Source organism: Electrophorus electricus, chromosome 25 (genome assembly GCF_013358815.1).
Source record: "Electrophorus electricus isolate fEleEle1 chromosome 25, fEleEle1.pri, whole genome shotgun sequence".
NCBI lineage: Eukaryota > Metazoa > Chordata > Actinopteri > Gymnotiformes > Gymnotidae > Electrophorus > Electrophorus electricus.
Genome location: NC_049559.1, coordinates 11,927,177 through 11,952,697, shown reverse-complemented (window position 1 = coordinate 11,952,697; position 25,521 = coordinate 11,927,177). Strand labels below are relative to the sequence as shown.

The 25,521-nt window shown below is 40.4% G+C and overlaps 2 protein-coding genes across 2 annotated transcripts; both read right to left on the bottom strand.

Annotated features, from left to right (window-relative positions):
* Nucleotides 1–745: 745 nt before the first annotated feature.
* Nucleotides 746–21,711, bottom strand: LOC118240775 (homeodomain-interacting protein kinase 1-like). Its single transcript, XM_035522737.1, has 9 exons — nucleotides 21,627–21,711; nucleotides 20,841–21,418; nucleotides 20,137–20,510; nucleotides 19,354–19,477; nucleotides 18,806–18,925; nucleotides 18,599–18,685; nucleotides 18,117–18,298; nucleotides 17,743–17,973; nucleotides 746–971 (listed from the first exon to the last, which is right to left on the bottom strand). Exons 1-9 carry the CDS (start codon nucleotides 21,709–21,711, stop codon nucleotides 746–748), a joined length of 2,007 nt encoding a protein of 668 aa, XP_035378630.1.
* Nucleotides 21,712–23,579: 1,868 nt separating this feature from the next.
* LOC118240774 (TOG array regulator of axonemal microtubules protein 1-like) lies at nucleotides 23,580–24,301 on the bottom strand. The gene is made up of 2 exons (XM_035522736.1): nucleotides 24,092–24,301; nucleotides 23,580–23,756 (listed from the first exon to the last, which is right to left on the bottom strand). Exons 1-2 carry the CDS (start codon nucleotides 24,275–24,277, stop codon nucleotides 23,580–23,582), a joined length of 363 nt encoding a protein of 120 aa, XP_035378629.1. The 5' UTR covers nucleotides 24,278–24,301.
* Nucleotides 24,302–25,521: the final 1,220 nt, after the last annotated feature.

The following is a 25,521-nucleotide window of genomic DNA, read 5'->3' as shown; positions in this document are numbered from 1 at the left end:
TGAAGTAAGAACTGAAGCCTGAACCAGGCCTAAAAGCTATTTAACTTTGTGGTTCAAGGTGAAGATGCACTGACATGCAAAACAGCTCTCTGATGTATTGTGGTTGGGTGGAATGAGTCTTTGATAACTAAGATTGTAACTAAGATTGAAACTGCTCACTGCACTACAACAAGTACACAAGGTGTAATGAACTTGCTATGAGAATGATCTCAGTAAATAACTCAACAAGGATAGGCTCATCATGATGCATTAGCTAACATTCGGCACTCATACACAAGGGTGAATGTTCAATTTTCATTCAAGCATCTCATGGTCACAGTCTGTAGTGTGTACAAAAGGAATCTAAAGGAAAGGTGTGAGCAAGTGCATCTTCCACTGATAAGAGATGTAAATTAAGACTCAAATTGTAACGTTAGAAAAAAGATGTACAGTTCTATCAATTTATTTAAGATGCCACACCTTAAACATTTAAAGTTATTGTTATTTACAGTAAATTTATTATAATGCAAAATAATTTTAAAATGTTATTACAATGACATCTCATGAACTATTACACAATTATTTTACAAGGGACAGACTGATTGACTAAATTTAAAATTAAGAAAAGCTTAAACAAATTTTAAACAATACAGAAACTCTACATATAGAATATAAATAGTTAATAACAGCAAACACAATAATAAGAAGAATAATAGTAGTAATACAAACAAGGATGACAATAACAATCACAATAATAATAATAAAGTCAGTGTCTTCGGCTTTTCTTCTTAGGCTGTTCAGGCATGGGTTCTCCACTCATGTCCACTTCAAAGTGCGGCACGAAGCTGTTGAAAGTTGGAGTAGAGAAGCTCTCAGTCACGTCGAACTGTCCATCAGGCTTCACTTCCTCTCGCAGAGTCGGACAGAAGAGCGCTTCCCACAGGCGCTGCTTGATCCTGCGGCCCAGTACAAGGCTGTAGGGCTTGGCCTGTCTGGTGGGACTTTAAGTTCAAGTTCAATTTCAAGAGGTTTTATTGTCATTTCAGCTATATACAAGTACACAACAAAAACGAGACAATGTTCCTCCAGGACCATGGTGCAACCTGAAAACAACAGTGCAACAGACAACATGCTACACAAGTGCAAACAGTCCAATATAGTGCAAAATGTCATTAAATAAACATTAAATAAACAATAATAAACACAGGACAGGACAAATAAAAAATAGAAAATGAGTAGACAGTGCAATTTAGTACAGTACACAGTACTGGGCATATGTAAAGCGAGTTGTGCATAGCAATCAGTGATATGCTACAGTGAACATAGCAGTCACCGGTAGCAGCCAGAACAGTTCAGAGTACAGTGCTGGTTTAGTACAGTACTCTAGCAGCAAGTAGGATAATGTGCAAGACTGCAACAGGAGTGCATAGTTTATCTGTGTGACGTTTGACTTCAGCACTAGTCCAATGAAAAACAATGTGTGAGTGTGTGTATAGATATGTATTTATGTATGTATGTATGTATGTACGTGTGTGTGTGTGTGTGTGTGTGTGTGTGTGTGAGTGTGAGTGACTGTCTATAAGCATGTATAAAAGTGCCCATTTTGGAATCTGAATTGGAATTGGAGTTAGCCAGAGTTCAGGAGTCTAATGGCTTCTGGGAAGAAGCTGTTGCACAGTCTGGAGGTGCGGGACTGGATGCTGCGGTACCTTCTTCCAGATGGCAAAAGGGTGAACAGTTCATGTGAGGGGTTTGTGGGGTCTTTCACAATGTTGGTGGCTTTCCGGATGCAGCGTGTTAGGTAGATGTTCGTGATGGAGGGAAGAGAGACCTCAATGATCTTCTCAGCTGTTCTCACTATTCTTTGGAGGGTCTTGCGGTCAAAGGTGGTGCAGTTCCCAAACCAGGTAATGATGTAGCTGCTTTTGGCCAATGTTTTTTTAAAAAGAGATAAGGAGATACCAGAACAAAATAGAAAAGCAAATAATAGAGGAAGATGGCATGGGATGGAGGGATGGAGGGATGATAAAAGACAGGGGTAGCAACGGATAATTTATTCTATTCCCTCAGCTATTTAACTAATTCTGAAGTCTGCATTTTTATTTTCTATTTGAATGTTAACTTCACGACTAGCTGATTGGGGATTTAGGAGTGACACTGATTTTGATTCTAGCCACAGTTCTAGTAATAAGCAGAGTTACAACTCTGCATGCAAAGTCACTGAACTTTTGACTGTTAATTCTGTAGTAAGCATAATGCAAAAAATACAACAACATATTTTGTTGTGATTGAAAAACTTACATGTCCTAAATGCATGTGTCGTAAATACATTTACATTAGTATTTTTAATTAATTTCTAACATTCAGAGACATTCAGAGGTGTTTCTATTAGGCCCAGAGTCAGCTAGGTCCCCACTCTCTAATTACTCAATGAACCTCAATGGTCTCCCAATCACATCTTATCTAACGGTTAAAGATCTTGGAGTTATGGATCCCACCCTCTCGTTCGAAGCTCACGTAAATAAATAATGTTTCTAGGACCACCTTTCTCCATTTTTAAATTGACTTTATTAAGAAAATTCAATTCAATTCAATACAAACACTCCATCACAAAAACCTCACAAACAATATCTACCAGAGGACACAGACTACCTTCACTCTATACATTAATAATTAACAACACAATTTACATCTGTAAATTAGGTATACATCATCCATTTATATGTCCAAAAGAGTCCAGGGAATTTTTCCTCTCATATCAAACGTCTTCAACCTTTTTAACTCACACACAATCTGTTTAAAACTATTTCTGCAGGTATTATACATTGCTCAATAATCATCTTACATCGTGTTTTCCAAATCTTCGAATTTGTCACACAAACAATCATCCAACAAAGGTCCTTCACATTCTCAGTCAAATGCTCATTAAACACTCCATACCTAATACTTTTCCTGTTACGATCCCATTTAATCCCAATACCTTTCATTTTCTCCCAAATTTCAATAGCCCTTGTGCACTGCAGTAATAAATGTTCTATCGTTTCATCGGCTATGCAATTATACATCGGACATTCCTTTGTTGTAACAAAACAACTCCATTTGACAATACATCGTACAGGCAGTCTTCCAACAGATATAAGCCATGCAGTATCTCGAACATTTTCCGAGATACTTTTAAACTGCACATCTTTAACACAGGTTTCACATTCTGTCACTGTCAGACCCTTATAATTGACATTCCCCCAAAATCACAGTCTTGTATTGTTTTATCTATCATTTTATTTGGGGACTTATTCCAATCAATATTAAGCTGCCTATATTTAAACAAAAAATCTCCATATACTAATTTAAAATAAGGAGCATGTTTCCTTGACTTGCCTCTTTTCTTTCCACTGATTTACATCTCCTACCCAAATTGCTTTCCGAAATATAGCTTTCGTTACATTTTTGCAAAAGGCATTTTCTAATTTCCGAGCTAACTCAACTCCCCCTAATCCGCCTTTATCTTTCGACTTGTACATAATTTCCCGTTCTGTCACTTCTCTGTTATTTCCCCAAATAAAACGAACACACATTTTATTCAACCTCTTAATACATTTCTCATCCGGAGGGAAAACCGTAGCCAAAAACAACAATTTCGACAAAACAAAGGTCTTAACCTCCTGTATTCTAGTCTTATAGTTTGACACCCTCCATTTTCCCAATTCTAGTTTAATTTCACACTCCTTCTTCTCCCAATTCCGTTTGCTACATCTACCATTTACTACCATCAAACCTTATATTTTAATTTCATTTTTTATTTCTACATTTATTGGTACAGGTTGCCCATCTCCTTTCCATACCCCTTCACTTTTACTTTCATTTAATTTCGCTCCAGCCACAACTTCATACTTTTCAAAGTGTCTCTTAACCCCTCTATGTATTTCAAAATCTTCAGTTAACACACCATTAACATTAATTTGTACTTTTGATTTACTATACAATAATTTAATCATATTTACAAACCTCTCTGGAAAACCATAATGTTCCAATGTACACCTTAAGTAGTCTCTAGAAATATAATCAAAGGCCTTTTTCTGATCCTTTACTATTATATAAAAATCCCTCTCAGACCCTTCAGTAACCAAACTCCTTATTACTCCTAAACTATCCCACATGTATCTTCCTCTTATCGCACATATCTGTTCCAACTCTATGATATCATTCAATATTTCTGACATCCTATTAACAATTATTTTTGCACAAATTTTGTACTCCAAGTTCAATAGGGTTAACCTGTCTCCAATTATCCAACTTACAAGGATCTCCTTTTTTATATATTAATGATATCACACTATGATAAAATGAATCATGCAATTGCCCCCCATCTAATGCTTCATTAAAAACATCAGCTAGAAGATCAGCAATTTCACTAACGCACACGTTATGAAATTTAGCAGGTAAACCATCGGCTCCTGGAGTCTTGCGTGGGTTTCATTCCTCTATTGCTCTGATAACTTCTTTTTTCCTAATTAATTCTTCCAACTCCTGCAGCTCCTCCCCTTGAATTCTAAAATAATCACTTGGAATGTAAACCTAGCCGAGGTCCACAACGAGGTGCAATTTTTAAAAGGACATTTTTTTTTCTCTCAGAGATAGAACTCTGGAGAAATAAATATATTCGTTTATTACCCCCCATCAGAGGACCTTTAGAGCTTTATTATTAAAAATAAGACAGACAGATGAACAGACAAACGCAAAATGTATATAGAATATTTTTAAGTATTCGCCATCTGCACCATTACAGGAATGATGTGTGTGTGTGTGTGCGTGTGTGTATGTATGTATGTATGTATGTATGTATGTATGTATGTATATATATGTATGTATATATATATATATATATATATATATATATATATATATATATATATATATATATATATATATATATATATGTGGTTATGTGTGAGTACAAGTATGTTGGATTGTATATGTACACGTATTAGAGTGTGATATTTAGCGTTTATTGATTCGCTCTGTATGGATTTTATCAAAGGTGTCCAGTCTAGATTATTGGTTCTGTTATTGATTAATTCTGAGAATTATTCTATTGATACATAGTCTATCAATAGATTTTTCTATTGGGTGACACTAACATTATTTTTTGTTTTCCAGTTCATGAGTATGTTTTTTTTGTTTGTTGTTTTTTTGCAATAATATTTTTATTATATCAATATAATAATGTTATACATAGTATCCTGTCATATTGGTTGATGATATGTCTCCTAGGAGACATAAAGATGGTGTTGGATGGATATGGTTATTTAAAGCATGGGATATGTTGGTGATGACGACTTGCCAAAATTGCTTGATAGGTGTGCTCTGCCAAGTGGTGTGAATGTAATCGTCAGCTCTGTTTTGAGTAAAGTATGTACAGATTACTGAGCTTGTGAAACCAATTTTAAACATCCAATGTGTAGTATAATGTACTCTGTATTATTTTGTACTGAATGCATTGTAGGTTAGTGTTGCTGTCATGTGGTAATGATTATTACACATTTTAATCCAAACTGCGGCGTCGGAGGCTGGTAATAAATCTTCTTCCCATTGTCTCGATGGGAGGGTAATTGTGAGATTTGATTTCACTATTATTTTGTATATCTTAGATAATAGGTTTTTTGTATTAAGAATGTTTGTTTATAAATTCTGATATGGATGTAGGTATCGGAATTGATTTTTGAACACATAGGTGATCTTAGCTGATGGTATTATAGGAACTGGGGGCTTTCTATACCATATTTTGGGGCTAGTTGTGGGCGTGACATGAAAGAAGTCTTATGATAAATATGTTTAAGGTTTGTAATGCCTTTTTCTATCCAAGATGTAAAGTTTAATATTTTTGATCATGGTAAAGCCTGGATTGTTCCAAATGGGAGAATGAATAGTTCGTGTGAGTGTGGAGTTTGATATCTTGTGGAATTTCCACCAGACTGTTAGTGTCATGGCCACCTTCAAACTGTTGAAACATGGATATTTATGAATATGAGTCTGGGCACATTTGAAACACCTGCCGCAAACATTACTGACATTATATCTTGTTTATGTGATTGACTGTGTTCATCTAGCCACAAGTACTTTTTGATTTATTTATTTTTTAATTTGGTAATTTTATATATAACAGCAACAACTGACATCTTAAGTTTTATGACAAAATGTGCAAACAAGCTGGCCTGAGAGGTGTGTAGTGGGATATGACTCAATGCATCTCTGGTGCTGCTTTTGATGAGTACAGTGTCATAAGTGTGTCTGTCCAGCAGCGCAAAGAGGGGATACAGCTTCTTCTCCCAGAGGTTTCCGATAAATATGTAGATATGTTAGTATGTAATAGAAAGACAGCTGCCCATCCTCATAGTCTAGGTACATGCCCACATTCCTGGGCAGTTGTGTCAGGGGCAGAGGGGTCTCAGGCATGGTGCAGGTGTACAACTTCTGGGTGTTCCTCCAGAGCACCCAGAAACCCTCACAGAGGCTTTCTCAACTTGCTCAGACTCAAATCTGAATATCGGCGTCCGAAAGGTCTTAGAGAAGAACAAAAACACAACACATTTGATTAAATCGTTCCAGTATAAATATGGTTATCAAACATGCTTTTAAAAATATACTTCCATGGAGATGGTGCCCTACAGGGTAGTGTTGGAACAGTGTGTACAGGCTTAGTGTCATGTTGTGGCCCCGCCCCCTCCTCAAACATTTTGGTGTGTGTGTGTTCGTCAGTGTTGCCACACCCTCTTGTGTCGTTCACCTGTTCTCTGTTATGTGTAATCGGCTTGGGTGTATATATGTCTCGTGTGTCATAGTATGTGTGTTGGTGTTTGAGATGTGCATAGTGTTTGAGCTTTGTTGTATGTTTTGCATGTTTGCAAAAATAAAAGTGCGTTTCATCGTGCCTCGTCCCCGCATCCTGCTTATCCTCGCAACGTCACAACTAGACCACTTTAGATGTAATTTAGAACCTCCAGTGACCTCTGTATGTGTTTCTTTAGTTGTATGAGCTCCACTGGAGGACTCTGAATAGTTGACAATGGAAGAGGGGTATATCAGATTCACCCCTTCTGCCTCGGTGTGACAGATTAACACACTGCATTAACGTTTAGAAATAAAAACATATGATAAACACAGTCTAGAAAATATTACCTTGTAACAATTCATTCAGTATATGAACTGTTTTCTGTGTCCTTATGTCTATAAATTAAAAGTAATAAAAAATGTAAATGATAAATAAATTACAATAAATGTATAAATGTTCACAAATAAGAAACTACATTGGTCTGCACTTTTCTCCACAGATTCAAGGAACTCATGAAAGTTGGAAGCTATAGAAACACATAATACAGAATTATAGACTGACTGATGTGTGAGCAGAAAGATCACTGTGATGTTCTCATATCTAAAGCACTCAAAGCATTGATGTTATGTAAATGAACTGTGATCTGATTGGTTTAAGGAAATAGATTCACCTACTTTGAAGTTCAAGTTTTTATCAAAAGGTTAGAACTGGTTGACTATACTTTGTCTGTCCTGCAACAGGAAATTTAAACATTTATATCCAAAGTATTACGCGATAGAAATCAATTCAAGACTACCCGTTATTGACCGCTAGATGGCGGAAGATACGAAGAAATAAATGAGTCCAGGTCCTCCTGCCCGACTTTACGGTGAGACTCTGCTTTTACGTCATTCAAACGCTAAAGAAAAAAGGCCGCCATATTTGTAGTTCCACAACGTGAAAAGGCGTCATTTTGTATGCCAAAGAATGAATAAACACCATGCCATGCCTTGAAGATGACGAAATTGCAATCTATTTAGCTAGCCATAAGAATAAGAATAGCTGTATGATTTACATAATCACAAATATATTGCATGTACCTACATCTACATTTCAGTCGATCAAAATATTTCACGTACTTATAACCGCAACTTTATGTTACAGCGGTCATATCAGAGATTTACCAATATAAAACGCAACAGGTGTCGTGTTCTGTAATAGAACATTTTAACATTTATATCCATATTACACATAACCAAGGTGTAATATAACCATATGTACTGAACAGACATGAACAGCCTGTGTATTGTGAAAATACATGTGTGTCTTCTACAGCAATTACTGTGCCCTGCACACGTTAAGTTTGCCGTGAAGTGTTTGCTTTTTCCAAAGCAAGTAATATTAAATTATTCTCATAGAATAAATTTCACAAAGACATGGACTTCTCGGTTGACCGTAGAAATATGTTTTTTTTTTTGTATTTAATTTATTTAATGCGAATCGTATGTAGGTTACCACTGCTAAGCTTCACCACTGTCAAGGTAAGACCTCGAAAGGACGCAGAAAATTATTTTAATAACAGCTTCTGCTGATTTATTCAATAACTGTATGACACCGTTTGAGTGTACGTACCGACTGAAAACAAACTCAAATTATTAGAGACACTCTTACTGCGTCTCCACATTGAAACATATCAGTTAGTTAGCTAGGCTGGCTAACTAGCTTAGCTTTATTAGCTAGCTAAGCTAATGGCGAAGAGGATTACGTTAAAGAACCCCCGGTCTACAGTTGTGCATACAGGAAAATTAATGAATAGCATGGTAATACACGCATTTATTTGAACAGTTATGTAGCTAATATGCATTTGTAGTATGTGCGCCTGGCGTAGAAATGAGTCTTTGTTAGCCCATTAAGGCTATCTTAGCTAGGCTAGTTCGAGCAAGCTAAGTGCTGGTTGCTATGACAACGGGCTTGGTGTATTTTGCGAGCTTGTCAGCTACATAAGACAAGTGTTTATTGCTTTACTGCTGCGGTGAACTGTTCTTATTGTAACACTCTGCTAATGCCAGATGTGTAGAATAACTCACTAGTGATGTTTACTTCGAGACTTTGGCAGTTTTAAGATGGATAGAAAGCGAATGAGCCAGCTAGCTGTCCTAGCTAACATGCAACCTTCTGTACATCCCGGGTACTCCCAGCCCTTATCAGGACCTCACAGTTCCCTTTGAGAACTCCCTGGTATCACGATCATAACTTTGGACAACCAGTTGTCATTCTCAACTCATGTTTCAGATTTCTCCTTTGTAACATACGAAGGATTCGGCCCCTTCTCTCGCAGGTAGCTACCCAGGTGCTTGTGTGGTCTCTTGTGATCTCAAAGCTAAACTACTGCAACTTACTACTTGCTGGTCTAGTAGTACTCTAGTACTTATTGTTTATTGCACTTATCAATGTTTAAGGTAGACTTTATGTATTTTGTACTTCTTGTTAGGAACTGGTTCAAAGTGACAAGTCCTTCAGTTTCGATCTCCTCCAAGTTACCCTCTGCCCTCTGTCCTCTGTAGCCGGATCTGGGGAAGTCAAGAGACACTGACACCAAGGTAGTGAATGAAGAGAGTTCAACTTTATTGAGGAAAGCACAGAGTATATATGTGTCCTATATCTACTATCTAAATCTACAGGATGACGGGGAAAAGTGAGGCATGTTCTAAGGGTCTATGTAGAAAGGAAAGAAACAAGGTTAGTAAAGATTAGATGTTCTCTGCATGAACGAGCCACTAGCTGTTCCCGTGCCCGTCATGAGCCACTGCTGTCCTTAAAGAGAGACAGGGAGAGAGAGAAAGAGAAAGCGAGCGGTAAAGGAGACAAGAAGAGGGAGCGGATGACCTCGGGCGACCAGCTCGCGGTCAAACCGCCATGTCATGGCTGATAGGCAGAGACCTTGCATTGGGTGCCTGAAGACAGAAAGGCTCCAGTATCTAACACGCCCCTCTTTGATTCCAAAGGAATCACATATCAGTATATAGACCTTTCTCATACGCAGGCACCAAGGCAATATTAGCATGATTAATCACGGAGGTAGAAATGAGAGTTATGAAAGGAGACAGGAGTGACAATAAACAGGGTCCACAAACAAGAATCAACACAATAATCAGGAGTACGGGAAAACATATGTTTATGAGCCAAGATCCCCAAGGGCCGACAAGCTCAGTTAACCAACTGAACCAAGAATCATCGGCGGGTGGAGGCTCAGCAATAGCGGTCTTCATGTGCAAAATGATGTCAGTAATGCTGTTATAGTAACTAGAGATGTCAAAACAACACGTTTCATTAATGACCTTGCAGATGCTTCCCTCCTTTGCCAAGAGGAGATCTAGGGCTAGGCGGTTCTGCATGACAGCGGTACGGATCTTATTTACCTTATCATTGAGTAATGCCATGGCGTTGTCACTCCTATTGGCTAAATTAAGTACCTGCCATGCCAAACCATTAATTTTATTAAGGGCTGCAGTAGTTCCTCCTCCCAGGAACAAACTCCCACCCGCGTTCGTTCCAGGATTAGTCCATGGGTTGGCCAGTACGTACCCACCATACCTATTAGGGGTGCCATTAATTACAGACCTTTTAGCTCTGTCAGATGTCAACTGCAAACGTATATATTTGACCAGAGATGGGATAGTTAATGCTGGGGTACAACATCCTTTCCAGGGAAATTGATGACGGGTATGACTAACAATCAAAGTGGGTAGGCTGGAGTATTCCATCTTACCGCATACCCACATGATAGCTGCAGATATGCCAGTGCCCAGGATCGCAGGGCAAAGAGACGGTGTGCCTGTTATATTATTTATTGTGCACCTGCCCAGTCCCGTGCCTAATGTCCATACCTCATTTATACACAGCGTGTGACCAAAAAATGGACAATCAGGCAAGCCTGCAGAACATAGACAGGTGCTACCTTTCACAGGTAATACTGCTAGGGTCATATTTCTGAAATGGGGGTAATACCATTTACTAATGCCAATGTCACAGTCTGTCCTGTGGTTTGGCCATGAACCACCAAACAAGGCCCATGCGGGGAGATTACCACTGGCAGCTGCTGCCTTAGATACATTTCATATAAACCGTACTCCCATATTGATCTGACAGTCGGATGAATTATGATTAAGTGCTACTGCCATAACATCATCTACCAGGACTGGTACCCAGGGTGTATGGAATGCTTGACAAACCAAACAGTCCTTCCCTGGCTCCACCTCTCCTACCGCTACCAGGGAGACCACACAAGCTAATTTACCATTACACTGTTGTTGATGACTCTGAAAGCCCACTATCCCCCATTTTGTACTTTTTGAGACTGAAAATAATGCCAATATTATCAAATGAATGGGGCCCATTATTCCTATAGTAAGGTTTTGCAAGAACCTTTCAGGAAAGGACCAAAGAGTCAGCAAAAGGATGTTAATAGGCAGAAAGGATATCTATCAAGTTATAATACCAATGCTAAAGTGTATTGACATACAGGGACAAGGAGTACTTCCTTGGTGTGTGGTGCAGCCAAGGGCCAGTCCCTCAGCATGAAATCATATAACAAATTTTGTACTATATGTGAATGTGTTTAGGTGCATTTTGCTTGTCGGACGCGTCAGCTACTGGTGATTTCTTCAGCCGGCTGGTGTGTATCCACTGTGCTGATCCCGATGTAAGCACAGCGGTTCGGGTCACTGCGATCACGGTTGTTGGGGGTCCATACGCAGCTTTACCAGCTTTCCAAGGGTTCAGTGATTTGACCAAAACAGTGTCACCTGGAATAAATGCATGAGTAGGCTTGTCTGCGGGAAGAGGGAGAGAGCAAGCGACATTACCATGCACACTGTTCAATTTCTCAGTCAACATTTGGGTGTAGTCCACCAAGATCACGTCCATGTCACCTGAATGAGAAACACCTGGGTTACATCTGACCCATGGGATGGTAAATGGTCTACCAAAAGTTACATCAAACGGTGACAATTTATTGGTGGCACTGGGCGTCAATCTGATCTCACATAACACCGCTGGCAGTAGATGTATCCACTTCTTTCTTGTTTCCATCATAGCCTTTGTTAACCTTTCCTTCAAGGTACGCTTCATTCTCTCAACAATGCCAGATGACTGAGGATGACAAGGGATGTGAAATTTCCAGTCAATAGTTAGGTAGGTGCATAGTTTCTGAGTTACCTTGGAAATGAAACAGGGTCCCTAACCTGAATCTATTACCCAAGGCACACAGTACCTCCGTATTATCTCCTTGGCTAGGATTTTAACCTAAGAACAAGGAAATGCCTCAGTCCACTTGGAAAACCTGTCTACAATCACCAGCAGGTACTTCAACTGACTACAAGGTGGCATGTGCGTAGTCTATCTGTAGATACTGAAAGGGATATTCAGGAGCCGGCAAGGCATCATGTTTGGTTTGTGTTTTACCCTGGAGGCTTCTAGCACAGGTTAAAACACAAGCCAAACATGATCTAACGGCAAATGTACAATTTTGCAAAAGGTGCGGTATCAGAATTCTGTCTTGTATGTGAGATTTGTTTATAGAGCTGGGAAATGTCAAAGTATATATATCCATACCATGCCTGTTCAAACACAGAAAATATGTGTAAATATAATAGATAAATGCATTTATTATAAGAATTTTAACAGAGTTCAGTACTTATATTTTGCATTTCTGATGAGAGAATCATTATCAAATAAAACCAAGAGGAACAGCTGGGAAAGAATCGTGAGGATCCCTCTTTTCTGTGCACACTGTTTGCACAGAGCAGTGCGAGCCACTGCAATCGAGACTGGTTCTCCTTCTCCAGAAAGTTGATTATTTCAATGATCAACAGCATATCATTTTCTAATTTAAGGCATATGTTTTGAACAGTTTGCATACTTTTAAGGCATGCACACTGGATTTGAAAATTAAGTGAACTGTCTTTGATGTAGTGTGAATGAGAAATAAAATGGATCATTAAGAATACATTGGTCAAGGAATGTGCACTGATGGAACCCACAGTCCCTCGCTCACCCTTGGCCAAAACGAGTCGAGGAAGAGCAAACCCATTCCTGGTTCGGTACGTCCACTTAACAGATACTTTAGTAGTTTTACTTTTTGGCTACTCTACCCACCTCTGTCTGTATTGCAGTTTGGGTTGTTTGTCTGTCTAAATGTTCGCTTAGCTACTATAGCTAGAGCTTTTCTAATTTTATGATGAACGGTCTGTCTGCTGTAGTTTTATATAGTTATGGAATGCATTGACGTTCCACCTGTTTTCTCATACAAGGCTTAATGTCACGCATAAGCGACTGCTTTTTATGCTATTTAGATTTTGCTGTTTTAAAGGTACAAGACAAGTAATATAAGTGATTAAACCAAATTTCATCACCATACCCGCCCTTTCTCGTCTGCCCACAATTGGTGACGTATTTCGATGTGGTACGTCCACGCTGCAGGTGCGTATAACGTTCCTAAGTGCGGGCAGTTTGAGACGAACAGCTCTACTTAGCAGAGAAGAGTCGATCCACAGTAGCGCCCCTCTCTCTGCGTCTACCTCTGTTCACTCACTAGAGAGAATCTGCTAAATATAAACAATTTAATTTGATAATTTTGACCATTAACACTTTGTGCGCTGTGTGAGCGAAAACAATGTATGTATTCTGTGCTTTCTAACTTTCACAGCAGTTGTCGGTTATGTGTTGATTCTGTCAGATGCCCTCATGGTTATAAAATCATTTTAGCGGTGCCGAGCCGCAGGTTGAATATTTGGAAGTGACTGTTGTTTAACACGTAAGCTAGTGTTAATGGGTGCGTTTCAGTCGCTGTCATACTCGTCCCGTTGTCTGAAACGGAAAAAAATATATGTAAAAGAATTATCAAAAAAAAGGACTTATTGCTTGAAGCAGTGAAACGAAAATGGGTTTTATGTTATGAGCAAATATTTTGGCCCTTAACTCAAAAGAGAGTTCCATTTGAGAGTTCCAAAGTCTAGAGTTTAAAAGTACCTTGTTAATGGCTATAAATGAACAGTTTAAATGCGTAAAAAGAGCAGCTGACCTGTTGCTTGCCATATGGGCTAGTTAGCTCACCTTCATGTGTACTGCTAACCTGACTGGTTACTTATCTTAGTTTGCCTTCTCCAACAGTCACCATTACGTGGGGTCATATTTGTTAGCTAATAAGTTACTTCCATATACCCACCAACACATTCTACAGGTCAACACATTCCTGCTGCCCCTTTTGTGTATGTGTCATGACTGTTTACTTAATGATGTTTAAGTTGTTTGTGACCTAATTATTAACCACTAATAAAATCAGTTTAAACCATTCATAAACTTTTTGTATTCAATGCAGTAAAATTTAGCCTTTTGAACTAATGGTTTAGGGATATGCATACCCAGCTGCATGCCTGTTGAAATTTGCCTGTAAAGGTGTGCTGCCATTCTGATTGCTTTCTTGCCTGTTTTCTGTCCTCCATGAGTGTTGGTCTGCATACTGACAGTCTTTCTGAACTGACTGCCATTCACATGTATAACTGTCTGCCTTCTGATCCTCAAGCCTGCCTGCTTACATGTTAGATTGCTGTCTGTCCACCAAACTAAAAATGATTTATGCTTTTGACTTCATATCGCCTTTTCAGAACAAAGTATTCCAGGAGAGTCCTAAGAAAACTTGGACCAGGACAAATGGAGAAAGCGTCTTTTTGGCAGGAAGATGTAAGGCCTTTGCACTACAATGTTAAAAAATCTTAGAATAACAATATTAATTTTAAATGATTCTTATTTATATAGCATATTCCTTATAGAACCCAAAATCTCAAGGTGCTTTACACTGAAATGAATGAACAGTATTCAGTAATAAAACATTGATCAAATAAAACAGTTAAAAGTCACAAAATATAAATATAGAAAATGAAATTAATTGAAACAGAATTTAAATTAAACCAGCTAAACAAGCTGAACAATTAGACCAAGCTAAACAAGGCACTCTTTAATCTGTATTAAACACCAATAGAGCTTGCACTCTAAATACTTTCTGGACTATTCCAAAGTATCGGAACGATGAAACATGAAACAGATGAAACATGTTTCATCAGCCTTGTTATTTTAAAAGATTAGGAAGTAATGTTAAAGGAATTAGTCTTATTTTCCTTATAATGTGCTAAAGTAGAATAAAATAATTTTGATTGTATTGTGCAATTAACAAAATACAACATGGACCAGAGCTCTATCAGAGATTCATCCATTAAATAGAGAATAAGAATAACAATCTATAAATTTAGACACAAGCTCTCTCAAAATAATTTGACCATGGATTTTAGTTCAGGCTGTTGATGTTTGAAGAATGACAAACGAACAACATTTCCTTATATATTTTTGTTGTTTCCATAGTAAAATTCCTTCACCTCCAAAAGTGCCACGGGCTTCTTCAGTATTTAAAAAGGTGAGTTTACAATGGCCAAATTTGTTATTTATCAGAAAATCGAATTGTTGCTAATAAGTGACATGTCAGCACAGTTGTTATGTTATCCTGATATTTAATGTCTTTTTATTCAACCTCCTCTATGGTTCTCAAAACAAGAGCAAGTCAAAAAGCACGAGACAAGACGAGAATAAACCTGTGAGGAATGACAGCAAAATACTCCTTGATAGAGCCAAACAAATCATCCCAGACTTGGACAAGCTGGATATTGCACCAATCTTGACCCATTTTGTGATGGATCTGACTCATGAGTATGCCATTTTTAAACCTTTTCTTCTTCTTTTTATCATTTTTATTTTTGGTATACATTTTAATGCATGAGATTTTGCTTTTATTCACATTCTTTTAGGCAGTGGAGATCTATCCGGAAAGCAATCCCTAGTCCAGTAAGTCATACTACATTGCTTAGACATCAACATATTTTAAATGGGATTCATATTAATTGTAAATCAAACAACCAAAACCATTTTGGAGCCATTTTCAATGTTCGCCTTTCTATGTTATCTCTCCTTTCTTTCACAGGAGACAAAGGTCATGATCTCTCATATGAGTTCATTCATTGCGGACATTGTCACTGAAGTAACTGTGATGGGTCTTCTTTCATCTCTGGAAGAAATGTTAGATGTTGATGTAAGATCAGTGTTGCTTTCAGATTCCAAGAAGGAAACTGCAGATTTGCTGAATGCTTTCCATACCAGATATTGTGAGATACATCATTCAGCTTCAGTCCACGTGAAGGAGGGGACAGCTCATATAGACTCTCTAAGCAGAGATGTTAGGACTGCAGTTATTGATACACATCACAGTTGCCTGGATGACCATGGGAGTTCCCAAATTTTGATGAAATTCCACTCTACTATGGAAGATACAAATTCAGAAGCAATGAGTGAGGTTCTGATAGGAGATACTGAGAGTTTGACATCGTTATCCTCAGATGTCCAAGACGATGGTACATCTAGACCTATAAGTACCATTCCTATAGCTGGCTCTCCGGTTTTGGATATGCTTCAGCGCTTTGATGATGAGATGGAGGAATTTGCTGAACTGTTGCAAGACATCAATCGCCGCATAAAAGGAAGGACGCAGTTTTTGTGCCGTCATTTAATAAATCCTGACCTTGAAGGGGTCTCATCTTGTGAGCTCTGTGGTATGGTCATGCAAATCTTCCTAGAGCAGGATGACTTGAAAGCATCACAGGCATCATCAGAGCTACGCATAGATAGTATGAACACCTCCTCTGACGTCATGGCAAGCCAAGTTATGGAGATGGTTGTCCCACCCTCTATGGGATGGATCTTTTCACATCCAGAATGAAATGTTACCACTCCAAAATCTATTTTTCTCTGTGTTTTGTCTGAAGGATTTTAAGGGGGCATTTTGGGGTCAAGTTGTAAGTAGCACTGCCTTTTCACAGATCTTTCAATAAGCTAATGCTTTTACCCATAAAGCATGTTTTCAAGCACTGTCATGTGTCTTCTGAGTCAAACATGATCTTTTGTAAACAAATTAACTTGGTTAATGATAAATGATAAATAAATGATTGACATTTCTCATAAGAGGCTCATTCCACAGAAGTAGTTCTAAGTGTGACAGAGTAATGTCCTGACACACAAAACCACTGCTGTGGAATCAGACCTCTTTTTAGAGGTTTTTCTTATACATCTAGACCTAGACCTTTATACTCCACCTGGGTCTTATAGAAGGACAATGCGGCACTGTATGCTGCACCATGGCAGGTATCCCCAGGGATAACCGACCGGTCATCCTCACCTACCATGACATCGGAATGAACCGTAAGACTCTGATACTGTGGCTTGTGGTACGTAGCTGATTGCTCTAAAGTCTAAAACATTTGTTGTGTTGTAATGACCCTGGCATGCATGTCTGAGGACAAAACTTGCTTCGACATTCTGTTCTATGATGAGGACATGCAGGAAATCATGCGACACTTTGCCGTGTGTCAGGTCAACGCTCCTGGGCAACATGAGGGTGCCAGCATCTTCCCTCCTGGTTGAGTGTGAGTGCACCATATGCCACAATGTTCTTTCAGGGGCTGAAAGATATTCCAAGGTTAAATCTAATCTAAAATGTGACCTTCAGCTACCCCATACAATTTTTCAAGAATGTATATTTATCAGAACCTACTCCATAGCCCTCCGTCTGCCCTCAGACCACTCCTTGCTGGTACAATGATCAAACAAGGATTACTCCTTAGTGAAATTCTTGCTTCGTAACAAAGTGTTGATATCTGCAGCATAATCCTGATCATTACACTGAGCAAGCTAGCTAGCCATCCAGCACTTGTTACAACAGTTGTACCCACTATGCAGACCCACACACTAGACCAGTAGGTCTCGAGTCCAGTTCTAGGGTTCCCTTGCACTGAATTAGTGTGGAGTTTTAGTGCTAATGCCAACCATTAAAAAGTGCAATAAGAAGCAGGGAGTACCTAGCCCGGCTCTCTGCTTGGCGATCTTTTGACCTCTTGAACCCGCCCTGCTGTGCCGGTTGTCCCACCTGGCTGTGCTGGGCGAGCCAGCTGCTGAAGGTGTCATTGAGGTTGGCAGCTGTGCTGGCCCCGCCCCCCGCCCCACCCCCACTGCCAAACAGGCTCTTGCTGCCATCACACCCTGTGCACTGCCGATTGCAGATCTCAATTTTCTGGAAGCAAGATTTCACACTGCAGCGAGAGAGAGAGAGAAAGAGAGACACGGGCGGGGGGCAAGTTACAGTACTACCATTTGGATTTGTAAATTAAGATGGTGTTCCTTAATTTTTTTTAAAAACTGTGACATGTAGATTGGAAGGCCTGGAACAACTCACTGGGCACTTTGAGGGAACTGGAGGAGGTGGCTCATGGTGACAAACGGGTGCTTCAGGGCCTTCATCGGCGTGATCCGTTTGTCAGCGTCCAGCGTGAGCATCTTGTTCAGCAGGTCGATGAACTCCCGCCGGTCTGCCTTCTCCGCCGAGACGTCTGCGCCTTCCAGACTGGTCGCATTGACCTGCGTGAGAGACCCAGGGGTGAGTCATATTAAACACCAGCAGAGGGCACCGATCCACCTAAGACGCAGCAAGTTCTGCAGCAAGTTACTATGCATTGCTCTGCCTTTCGTAGATGCCGTTCTCCAGAGCGATTCATGTGCGTTCCTCATTATAACGGCACGAACGCTCGACCTTTGAGCTAGCACCTTGCTCAACCTGCTCTACAACGTGAGCCGTGGAAGCTGTTTCTCACGTTCTTCAAATTCACATCACAACAGTAAAGCAATGCGTACAGTTATGTGCACAAAAGCCAAAATAACCTGCATCATGTCGTCAAGACAGGTGAAAATGTACTTCCGTGTCTCTTTGGACTTGATGCCATGCTCTGCCTCATGCTCTGAAGGCGTCTGGAGAAAGGAAAGAAAAAAAATCAACCATTCAGCTCCACCATAAAGTTACATGACATCATTAAGTTACATCCCTTATGAAACAAACACATGGTATTTGGCATTTAAAGACTGGCAAACCTTGAGTCTCCACAGGGGGCAGCTGGAGTCAGGGCTCCTGTGGAAATAATAGTTGCTCTTGGTCCCTGCGCTCAGCAGGTACTCTGCTGGTAGGCCCTGCGTCTGGGAGATGTAACGGATCTGCAGAGACACCACACGGCAAGAGGATTACGACTTTATTTTGTGTTCATCCTTCCATTTTCAAAATGCATGTATAAAAAAAAAAAAGAAAAGAAAAACAGGCCATAGAAACTCTTATTTATATTATTCCTAAAAATGAGCTAGCCAAAGCAGTAGCTAAAAGCTCAAACCATACATTCACTCTCTTCCTTGCTAGCCATTATGGACTCCCTAACAAACTGCATATTTAGAAGAACGGCCATTTCCATTAGCAACACTACGCCACTCTTTTCACAAACAAGATTTACGTCTTCATCACACAGTGAGAAAAGTGTGAAAAGAAAGTGAAAGAACCGACCCCAAATCAGCGAAATTCTACAGAGCTCCGTGAATCCAAGCCCAAGATGCGTGAAAAAGACTAGGCACAGCTCAAAGGCCCGTGTGCTTACCTGATCATATTCAGAGGCTCCCGGATACAGGGGGGAGCCCAGAAACAGCTCGGCGATGACACAGCCCAGCGACCACATATCCACGGCCTCGCAGAAAGGGAGACCCAGGATGATCTCAGGTGACCTAGACCAAAAACACAGATATCGCCATCATGAAATAAGTCTCGGCTGATTCCGTAGTTTGTGGTGATTCGGCGGCAATTGCTTTAACACAAACGGTGCTGAATTCATTCATGAAAATGTAAAAGGTTTAAATAGTATTTTGTTGATGAGTCCAGGTTTTTTTTTCCCCCCTACACACCACTTTACATTACACACCCACTATTCTAACATGGAACTATATGCAAAAATGCACTGACACTACAATGATGTTCTGTTTTCCATTAAGTAAATACAGAGTATCAATGCAGTTAAACACTGTTACTCGGTAAACAACACGGTTAATTAACGGTATAGCTACAATGCAACAGCAGTTTTGTACAGACATGACCAATACTAATATTACCAAAGCCTGCAACTCGGAGCATCTTAACTAATCTCAGACATTGAAGAGGGTTCATCAGGTATTTTGCTAAATAACAGCACTCACATGAATCACTAAAATTAAACCACTTATAAATCAAATATGAATCAGTCGTGCTCCAGTTAACTGTAATGCTTATCACGATTTTAATGTGTAGCAGGGTCATCGCAACTGCCAAAATGTGCAGCTCTACTCTAAAGCACACTCGAGTGCAACAAGTGCACACTTATTTCTAACACGCCTCAGCACGTGTCCCTCACCGGTAGTATCTGGTCTGCAGGTAGCTGGAGCACACGGCCTCGGAGACGTGGCTAGCCGAGCCGAAGTCGATGACTTTGACCCTGTACGGCTGCCTGACGGGGTCCACCAGCATGATGTTTTCGGGCTTGAGGTCGGTGTGGATCAGGCCCAGGCTCTTCAGCTTCATGAGCGCTTTGGCGACCTGCTGCAGCACGGGCCGGACGCACTTCAACAGAAGCGGGCTGAACATGCTGTCCTTCAGGAAGTCGTAGAGGCTCTGCCCCAGCATCTCGAACACCAGGCACATGTGCTTCTTGTGCTGGAAGCACTCATACGCACGCACGAAGTTGAACTCGTCTGCGTTCTCCCTGCTCAGCCGTCTCAGGATGCTCACCTGAGGAGGAGCAAATGAGGAAAGACAGATTTAATTTTTCTGCACTTTTTTTTTTAATACACATCCAAACAGGTATGGCTTATGCAATTGTAGCTAAGCCTTCTTTTTATAGTAAGCTTCAAGCTGTCGATGTGTTATCTGAACTAGTTCCTACTGATGCTTTGAAAATTAGAACTAGTGTGCTGATACCAAACACAAGTGTTTTTGTGCTACCCTGGCTGTATACAGATTCCACAGTGTGAGTTAGCACATCTGATACCAACAAACAGAATCGGGGCTACAGCTGATTCCATATCAAAAGCTCCAAAAAAGCAGGCAAAACTTTCCCACCTCGATCTGACCCTGTCGAGCAAAGAATGGATGGTTTTTCAGGATCTTGATGGCAACCATTTCATTGGTGTCCTTCTTGGAGCATTTGGCCACCTGGCCAAAACTTCCACAACCAAGGTAGTGCAGAACCTCGTAGCTGTTGGAGGCAGAGCAGAGGATTTCATTCTGCACCAGCTGGTATTCGCAATCACTTATCGATTTGCTGCTATCTGCGGTACAACCGGAGTACGCAATGGACTGGGTGGAAGAGGTGGTTGTTCCGCTCCTGGCCACGCGCTTGGACAACGAAGGGGTGTAGAGATCCTCCAGGATCTGTACGCTGTCGCTGCTGTGTTCCCCTTCTCTCTTCCTCTTCAGGCTGCACCGCTTCTGACGGGCGTCTTCTCCCCGCTGGCTGGACGACGACGCAGCCTTGTCTGAGGCTCCAGAGGGGGAAAAGACCAGGGCAGGTAAGCCATCGGTTGAACTGAACCCTGGATCCGAGGGCCAGGGCGTCCCCGGCCGAATCCGAGGACCAGGACTCCGCAGGTAGTAATTGCTCTCGAATTTTACTTTCTTGGCGATCCCACTGGAGGAATCTGAAGGGGAAGAGAATATACCTTTAGGGAAAGATGAAAACAGGGCCACTAACCAAAGGAATGCTATGCAGATCTAGTTAGCGGCTATATTCAAAATTAAAACTAAAACAGCAGATTAAAAAACAACAACAAAAAACCACGATCTATGATTTAGCTAACGCTAGCTAGCTAACGCTAAAGCTAACCGCTAGTTAACTTCATAACTTACCCTCAGTGTTGATTATTTTCCCACCTTTAACCTTACGGAAAGAAGGCTCAAGAAAACCGAACGGATATAATTCATGATCATCCATGTTGTTCTGTGGTTCTTAATTTAAATAATTGAAATTATTAGCACGCTATATCGACCGGAGTGAGAAGATTTCCACCAAATATCAATTCGCTACTCTACGGACTCTTCGTTCCATGGCAACAAGGTGACATGGACAGGTGTAACGTCATAAACTGCTGCACCTACGGGCCCAAACTGGCAGACTCATATAAATCACTTGATAGCATCGAATATTAAATACTACATTTATCAACATAACATTTCTTAGGACTAATACATGTACCTGCTTACCGATTTCAGCCGTCTACATGCATCCGTTCTCCAGAATCCCACGCTAAATATTTTGTGCTTTTCTGGTAAATTTCCACAACAATCGTGCCTGTCATTTTAAATGGCATTTTAAAACATGCTTCCAGTATAAGATAACTTCAGATTTTGTCAAAGAAAATTCAATTACATAAAAAGTGGGGTGGGTGACTATTATTTACTTCATATGTTTCCTGGGCAAGTGGCGTGATTGGCAGGTGTTTCAACAAATGGAGGAGGTTTAGATGAAAACGTAGACCCTTCACTTGTCTTATTTAGTTCTCCTTTTAACCGTTTAAAGGTCCGCGTGCTGTCAATCAGCTTCCCATTTATTTGACGCTGTTTGGCGAAACTCATGCAGCCATAAGAATGATTTGAACGCCAATACTTTTGGACATCATGGAAAGGAAGAGGCTTATTTGAGCTGAAGTTTATGTGGAGTTGTTTGGGAGCTTCTAGCATGGACTAGCTACAATGTATAAAGTATACTATTTCTTTACAGTATTATGGTATAGATTCTGTGGATTCCATATATACATTAAATGTAAAATGTTGCCCAGTTATGTCAGAAATAGCAAACAAAAACCACAGGCTCCAAGTTACTGAAAGAGAAGTATTAAATGAGGTCCTGGTAGAGCATACGTGCAGGTTTGTCAGACATGTTCATGAGGAGTTTAACTGAAGCAAAATCCTCATCACACACCCAAGGAGTCAAAGCCTGCAAAATCCCCAAGTAGCAAGACTGCATCCAGGTAGCACTTGCTGATGGAAAGCAAAAAATAGTGCTGTATCCTGCTGTGCCTCATCCACTGTACCAGTCTCTTAGTATTGGACTTAGTGTGGTTAATCAATCTTTGACTGTGCTGATTACATTTATGTCATTTAGCTGACACTTTTATTCAAAGCGACAATTATGACTGAGTACGATTTGAGCAATTGAGGGTTAAGGGTTTTGCGCGGGGGCCCAACAGTGGCAACGTGGCAGTGAACCAGCAACCTTCTGAGAACAAGTCAAGTACCTTAACCGCTGAACTACCACTGCCTGTGTTTACATATTGTACTATTTAAAGATTTTGCAGTTACTTGGATTTTGTCAATATAGCAACATGCCCTCAGTCCAGCAGAACAGGAAATCTGAAACCTGATAAATTACCCGTTTCAATTTTTGTTTTCTATTTTAAACACACACAATCCCAAAAGATTTCTCTGCAGTAATACAGTTCACTACTATAGTTATAGAATTAGCTCCAATTAGCCCACAATATCCCTTTAAATTAAGCCAAAATTCAAAGTCTGAGGTGAAGATCCTATAAAGGTTACATAAGAGCTTGATGTTACATGTGTTTTGAACAAATACTGCCACTAAGTGCCAAAGAACTATTTTTTATAGTTACACCTCCCATGGAATTCAAAATACAACAATCAACTTGTTAAACACATTAATCACACATTGCATTTGAGATACATTTAATACAGTTTGTTAGTCTGTTTGTAAAACACACTATTTAAAAAAAAAATGAAGGCATTAAAACAAACAATAAGCCCAGAAACTACAATAATCAAGTTCAATAATTGAGCTGATGTTCAATGTCCGAATCCCTCATGTCTCTCCGTGTTCCTCTTCCTCTCACAGGTAAGGATACAGGCTTTCCTCTGGCCGAGCGAGTAGGCCACGGGCCAATGGTAGGGCTGGTCAGGGAGCTGGTGACGAAGGGAGCTGCTTCCTGATCTATCGTGGGATGACATCACAGACTGCTGGACCTGTAGGAGGAGCCAAAACAAAAAAAAGGGCACCAAGATATCGATAGGTATGTCAATATTCCCAGCACCCAGCTGAACTACTGCCCAACATTGGAAACCTATTATAGCGTGTAATTATTATGAACCTATTATAGCGTCTAGATTCCACTATTACTGCCTCGTAGTAGCAGGGCTCTGCTGTACTATAAATGTGTTTCTGTCTTCTACTAAAAGTCTCTTTTGGCAGTGTAATTTATTTTGGTCAAATGGCTGCATGACCGTTTTCAAAACAAATTTATAGAGGTGTTGGTGAGGTGATCCTTCCTGAGTTCCCCAGCCAGCAGAGCATGAATGACCTGAGTGGGCGAGCAGCTCTGCACCATGGCACCGAGCGCAAGGTCCTTGTCCTCCCTGATGAAGAGGTTGCTTTCGCCCGCCTTGTGCGGCAGCATGCAGGCAACCAACTCCGCCTTGGCGTCCATGGCCCTCCACAGGTCGGTGGACATGTGCGCCAGTGTTGTCATGGAAGCACGCGACACCATGGAGCTCAGATTCTTCAACTGAGACAGTGGACATGGGGCTCAGGTGTTCAGGCACTCCATGGGGATGTGCCTGTTTAAACACGCCGATCGGACTAATCCGATATGTGGCAGATTTACTTGGTGTGTCAGAGAAGGAAAAGCATCAGTTTGTACTACCTACCATGTTTAAGGACAAGATATTCCTCGCTAGAACATTCCAAATTGACTCTTCATCAGGTTAGAACCATTTTGGTCACAAAACAGAGCAATTCCAGCTCAGACAGCAAAATGCGAAGCTCCTTTTTGGGCCATTGTTTATATGATTTGATTAGAGAATCTTTTGTCCCTGAGAGGGCCCCTCTGGACCACAGTCAGGCACACATCGTGGAGCTTGGGAAGCAGGATGTCAGTGTGGTTCTGGGCCAGAGACTGCACCAGAGTCAAGCTCCCCTTCTTCTTCTCCCTAAAACAGCGTTAGAACACGGTGTACATACCTGGTGTTATGATATCGGTAATGCTAAACAGGTTTCATTAATAAAATCAACTTTTAAAAACACAGAAACAAATGTATTCGCTGTCAGGGTGACCCTCACTAATTTTTATATTTATTTTTCCAAAGCATGCCATTTGTGTATTTTTAGGTATGCTCTGTAATTATAGCTCTTTGCCACCTGCCTGAAGTGGGGCCGCTCTTCTCTGACAGCAGCCTGTGGGCCGCGGATCCTTCGCTCTCTCTGGGGCTCATCCAGTGGTGGGAAATGGCTCACAGAGGAAGCATCTGCCTCAGAGTGGGAGCTACTCTGGCTTTTCCTCAGGAGATCAAATCAAAAATCAAAATCAAAAGTTATTTATATAGCGCTTTTTAGAACAGATGTCACAAAGCACCTTTACAAATGTCCAAGTCCAAGCCACCAGTGAGCAAGCCAAGGCTGACAGTGGCAAGAAAAAACCCCACTAGAGCATGAGGAAGAAACCTTGAGAGGAACTAAAACTAAACGGTGGGCCCATCCTCCTCTGGCCGACAACAGTCACCACAATAATAACAATTACCGAGAAAAATATAATTATAAAATGAAAAAACAAGTAAAGTGTCTTGGTACAGGTAAAGAACCTGCACCTTTCGATCTAAGCAGACATGGTGGTTTATAATGAACTAAGAGTTCTCTAAGGAACTGTGGGGCAAGACCATTCAATGCTTTGTAGGTAATTAGAAGTATTTTATAATCAATATGAAATTTTATTGGGAGCCAATGTAAAGTATCTTA